This window comes from Phyllobates terribilis, unplaced genomic scaffold, assembly GCF_046119375.1.
Source record: "Phyllobates terribilis strain yellow unplaced genomic scaffold, ASM4611937v1 Scaffold_11__3_contigs__length_659146591, whole genome shotgun sequence".
NCBI lineage: Eukaryota > Metazoa > Chordata > Amphibia > Anura > Dendrobatidae > Phyllobates > Phyllobates terribilis.
In genome coordinates this window covers 441074522-441080521 of record NW_027362771.1, presented here as the reverse complement: position 1 = coordinate 441080521, position 6000 = coordinate 441074522, and the positions used below count along the sequence as shown (strand labels likewise).

General features: G+C 40.2%; 1 protein-coding gene across 2 annotated transcripts in view; it reads right to left on the bottom strand.

The window, feature by feature from the left end:
• Positions 1-2040: 2040 nt before the first annotated feature.
• Positions 2041-6000, bottom strand: part of RLBP1 (retinaldehyde binding protein 1) — a 95755-nt gene continuing 91795 nt past the window's right edge. For both annotated transcript variants that reach the window (XM_073653263.1, XM_073653262.1), the window contains exon 8: positions 2041-5238. In XM_073653263.1, coding sequence (XP_073509364.1) covers positions 5080-5238 — 159 coding nt within the window. In that variant the 3' untranslated portion in view covers positions 2041-5079. The remainder of the gene's footprint in view (positions 5239-6000) is intronic.

The window sequence follows — 6000 nt, the reverse complement described above, 5'->3', positions numbered from 1 at the left end:
TGCTTTAGTGGTGTGTTTGGGATGGCAGCTATTTGCTAATAATGTTGTATTGCCACTAATGGGCTTCCGATACATGATTGTATGAATGGTGTTTAAAGCTAAATTGCCTGTCATTTCAGTGTTTAAATAATTCTAAATCTGTGATTCAGATTATATACCTGTATGCATTCTAAAACAATCAAAACAATACACGATTGGTCCGCATTGGTTTTAAATAGGTTACAAAACAGAGGCAGAACATCTACGATTAAGGGCGTGGAACAACGCCAGAAACGCGTTAGAGGTTCTAAAGGCGTAATGCATGTAACATTTTAATGGTGTTGAAATAAAGTCAAGTTTTAACTTGTCTTGGAAGTGCCAAGTTTCCTTATTCCGTTTTTCAATTAGTGAACTAGTAAACCTGCTGCCATGTAGTCTTCCATATTCATGATCTCTGTATAACCCCGCCCCCCACAATTATCATCTTCCTGCCTATGCACAGTGTATACAGATAGCTGTAAATGAGTGGTGTCGGCGGGGTTATTCAGATCTCAGCATTCAGAGAAATGCTAGATCTGCAGCAAATAAAAGAGTGATTTATAAAAAAAAATAATAATTCAGCAAGCAGCCCAGTAAGTGATACTTTGCTGGAATCTGGGTTTCTGCTCCTACATCATGCTGCTCTCAGTAGGGTAGCAAATACCTGGTGACAGATTCCCTTTAAGGTTGGAGGAGCCTGATTTTATTTGACCTACTAGGGCAGTTATATATAGGAGAGGTGGCGCTTTCTGTTGAAGTCTATAGAAGTAATAGTTTCTTGCGTACTTCTCTCTATCTTAGCTATACATGCATGTAGCTCTCTCTTTTGAAGTCTATCTCTTCTCCACTTCTTGTTGCTAAATGGACAACACAGGACATTCATTTTCATGAGGTGTGGGTCCCAATGGTAAGTATTGTATACACTACCCATGGAAGTGGTGAATTGTAGACTCCTCGCTGTCACAACTTGCCTTTGAAAAGTTTGCTGCCATATTTCTTTGGCTCTTTGTTCCACTATTAAGTTACGAAAGTGACCCAGGTTTCCCATTGGAATGGAGCGGCAGTTAAAAATGCACACTACTTCTTCACTCATTGTATACGGAACTGGAGGAAGTACCGAAGTATAGTGCTCAGCTATATCCATCAGTCCTATAAACATTAAAGGGGTTGTCGACTACTCGGACAACCCCTTCTCAATCCGTATATTTGCCCCCAGTAAAATAATAACACTTAGACTCACCTCTGGTGCCAGCGCCATTCTAGTGGTGTCGGCACTGGCTCTCCCAGTGATCGCGTGACATTATGTCACATGGTTCTTGTAGCCAATGAATGGTCGCTTCACTCTCCCCGCCTTCAGACGTATCACATACATCAAGGGGAAGTGAGAGAGCAACAACTTCACTTCCTCCGGATATATGTGAGGCATCTGGAGGCAGGAGAGTGAAACAGGTGCTCATTGGCAGCAGGGATCACATGAAGTAACAATGTTACGCGGATCCCCAGGAGAGTCACTGCAGGCACCACTGGAATGGCGTTGGGACCGGAGGTGAGCCTAATTGTTATAATTTTACTGAGGACAAATATATAGATTGAGAAGGGGTTGTTCGAGTAGTAGACAACCCCTTTAAATTAAGCAGTAATATGCAAACATGGCAACTTCTCCATTCAAAGGGGGTCAAAGAACCTCTTTTTCTTAATATGTGGGTGTCCTAGCAAATAGGCTCTCCAGTGCTTGAGTAGTTAATTGTTAATAAATGTTTTTCATGGGCCTTTACTAGTAGTGTCACACTTTGTGGGTCATGGAAATCTTGGGGCTTGTGTCCCTATAATCTGGCCGTTATGTTTCCTATGATTAACGTGTATTAAAATTTCCCCATGTCTGACGGCTATGTACTAAGTGGCTTATTCCATCAAACATCTTTGGTCAATCATTGTTATGTGTGATATGCATAAGACTGTCCACACTGCTTCATATTTTGGGGAAAATAAAAAATAAAAAACAGAAAAACACAGTACACACAGTACTTGAAAGACTTTATTCAAGAAGAAGCCCATACAAAACATACTGAGGAGTCTATGGAAAATTGTGTCCATTATCCTCATCCTGGACCTCTCTACAAATATCTAATTGTTGAGTTACAATTTCAGAGTTGGAATGCACCATCATGGTAAAGCTAATGATCATGAATATCAGGCACATACTTGTAATGAAGGCTGATGGAAGCACTTGACTATGTATTCTGCAGAACAATCACCTGATCGGCCAGGATCATTCTATACAAATTTTATCATCCATCTTAAGAAACACCCGGCGCTTACTATCACCGTTAATTACATCGGTACTATACATGAGAACCAGAATCTACTATCTGCTGCAGTATGGATGTGCCTGGAAGGCATTGCGACTACAAGCTCGGCCAGGAGATTGAGATCATTATGTGTCACAGCTGCTAGGTCTCTCCTTTATGTGAAACAGATGAGTGTTGAACCCTACAAACCTGTCCCTTATAGCCCCACTCATTTCACAAAGCCAAGTGATTCATCTGCAGTCCCATGCGGGCAATAAACCCGTTCACAAGACTTTGATATGAAGAAGAGGCCGGAGCTCATTAAATCGGCTGTTTCATCCACAAGTGATAGTTGTCAGGATCGCAGCCTTAGGCCACAGTCACACGTTCAGTATTTAGTCAGTATTTTACCTCAGTAACCCAAAACCAGGAGTGGGTGATAAATACAGAAGTGGTGACGTGTTTCTATTATACGTTTCCTCTGATTGTTCCTTTTTTCTTATAAATACTGTGGTAAAAAACTGACCAAATACTGAATGTGTGACCATAGCCTTAGCTAGGCTTTTACTGACTAGGGGCAAAGATACAGTTTTCACATCTAAAACTTTCATGGCGCTGTGGCTTGTTGACACCCATTACCCCTTCCACCACCCTATAGCCCCCCTGGCGCATGTCCCAGCAGCCAAATTACACCCTTGGTCATATACAACTATGGCAATGGACTTAAAACTGACTAAAAGAAACACTGTTCTTGCTGCCCATAGCAACCAATCAGAATTCAGCTTTCATTTCTTAGACTGCTCTGGTAAATTGAAAACTGTGCTGTGATTGGTTGCAATTGGCAACAAAGACAATTTTTCTTTTAGACAATTTTTATAAATCGGCCCTTTCTGCATTTGTTTTCTTTCTCTATGTTTTTTATCTTGCTACATCTTTCATACTGTTCTTTTTTTCTAGATAAACATTAGATGTAATACACAAAGGGTGATGAAAAGTAAAAAATGACTTGTAAATAACACCCCCATGTGGCTTATATTCCTAGCAATCTACAAGTTGACTTTTACATATCTTCTAATATGTCCATGTTTTGAGCTGGGTCTGGAGACGTCCAAGGCCCAGCCTTCTAGTAATCATGAGGGACACATCCATATCTACGACTGATATGTTCTCAGTGATATATCAGAATGTAATAGGAGCTTTCGCTGTGAAATCATGTTCTCATGGCATTATATATCAAATATTGGAAGTCGCTGGATTTCTGTATAAATGCAACTAGACACCATTTTGAGCTTTAAATGGGTATTTCACATTCTACCAGATTGGTTTTAAAAGTCTGATCCATGGGGTTATGAATGCTTGATTGGCAGCACGCGGGATCCTTCTCCCCATTGAAAATGGGCAGAAGGACGAAGAATACATCGAACATGTGGCAGTTCCTCTAGTAGTCTATGGAAGTATTAGGCTACGTTCCTACGATGAGCTTTTGGTGCATTTTGACTCTGTGTATTTTTGCTGCATCAAAAACACAGTGTCTTAGGCTATGTTCACACATGTTGGGTTTTTCAGCATCACAAATCTGCAGCAAAACAGATTTCTCTGGCAGGAAATAAGCTGCGTCAAAAACGCAGGTTTTGCGGCGTTTTTTTCACTGTCCTTCTGTCTCTATTTATGCATATACATAAAGTTCTGTGAAAAAAAGAACCCCATTCTATTTTGCCATCAAAAATGCTGAAAAAACGCTGATGCAAATTTTGGTGCTTTTTTATGCATTTTTTCAGCGTTTTTTTCACCACCCATTACTTCCTATGGGTGACAAAACTCTGAAAAAATGCTGAAAGAAGTCACATGCCCTACTTTCCAAAAACCCAACCAAGGCACAAAATACGCAACAACAAAAAAACCATGACGTGTGAACAGAGAATTCTAGTTTCTCATAGACTTTGCTGGTACTGCAAAACGCAGTTGAAAATTTGCATAAAAATCTGCAGCAAAAAATGCTGAAAAACCCAACATGTGTGAACATAGCCTTACAGTTCTAGCAAAGTGGATAGGATTTATACAAATCTCCTGCCCATGCGCTTCTTTTTAATGCAGCATAAACTGATCTGCAGTGCATGTTTCAAATCCGCAGCGTATCAGTTTCTCTTGAGTTTTACATGCAGATTTTCTCCTTAGACTTACATTAGGCGCAGAAATTCCGCAGGTCATAAACGCACGTGTGTTTTTAGTGCATTTCCACAGTGGAAACGCATAAAAAATGCATGTAATCCGCACCTAAGTATGTCAAAGTTTTGTCAAAACCAAATACCAGAGAGTATCAAAAACAAAGCAACTTTATTTAAAGCATGACACACCAGCAAGAGACAAAAACCGCAGTGTCAAAACCATGATAAAAACGCATGTTAAAAAAAAATGCACACAAACACAATAAGAAACGCAAGTAACTGAAATTAAATACTAGGTGCAGAAATTGTGCAACATCAAAAACTCAACAAAAGCTCATTGTGGGAACGTAACCTTAGAGACATGGATACTTGCTCTGCCAATTGTGGATAGCACAGATACGCCACACATAGTTGTCGCTGAAATAACTCTATAATGATTAAATAATTCCTATAAAAATTCTAACAACCCTAAAATGTTTAGTAATGGATATAATATATAATGTAGTGTTTAATTAAGATTTATTATCTCTACCATAGCTAGGAGTTGTAATACATTTTCAGCATTTTTACTGACTTTTACATACATATAGTAAAATGTATACATTTCTCTAAAGAGCAGTATCCTCAGCTTCACTTCTATTCCCAAAAAGCTTCTCGGCAATTATTCGTCCGTCGTATTTTGGCAAGCTTCCTCCAAAGTCAGCCGGCAGGATGTCAGCATCAATTTCCTTATAGAAAGTCTCCAGGTCCTCCCCGTGTACAAAAACCTGGTTAGATGTTATTCCAAAAATAAATCATCTTAGTGTTTTAAAACGGGAGAAAAAAAGTTCCTAAAGAGTCTGACAAAGGCTTTCTCAGCTCTCCCCATTCCAAAGTCTCAGCCAAGGGTTTAAGTGTATGTGGGAGTTTGGTCATTTGGCCGAAAATTATCTAAGGTGTATGGGCACTTTTAGGCCGAGTGCCAAAGGACAAGTTCAGTGCTGCTTGTTATAAAACCCAAGAATCACCAGCGTCTAAATTACCGGGCGGTGACTCCGTAATCAGTGATCACGTGTATTATGACTGCAGCTGATTGCGGTTGTTCATTATACGCAAATTATGCAATTCCGGAGGAAGGGGAGTGGGCATGCCTCAGGCACAGTAGACGTCCTCCTGTCTTGCCACGACATCCTGGCAGAGCTTTATCAGCACAATGAGCATGCCCAGGAGGGAAAGTACACTAAACTTCATGGCACAAGCTCAGGGAGGAAGCAGGCCTGGCAAGATTTCAAGTCGTGCCAGGATGATGTAGCAAGTGAGTAGGACACCAACCGCACCCGGGGGTAGGACGAAAAGCAATTACATTGACCGAGGCCAGGTTCATGGTGAAGCTCACAGACTAGTGACAGATAATCAGCATATGGTGTTTTTGCACAAATTATAACACTTTTTGAGGTATCAAGAATATGTTTAGTCTCCAAGAAAAAGGATCTATATTGTAATGATGGCACCTTTGAAAGTTTTTGGGACCTTACAAGTTACCCTTAAAA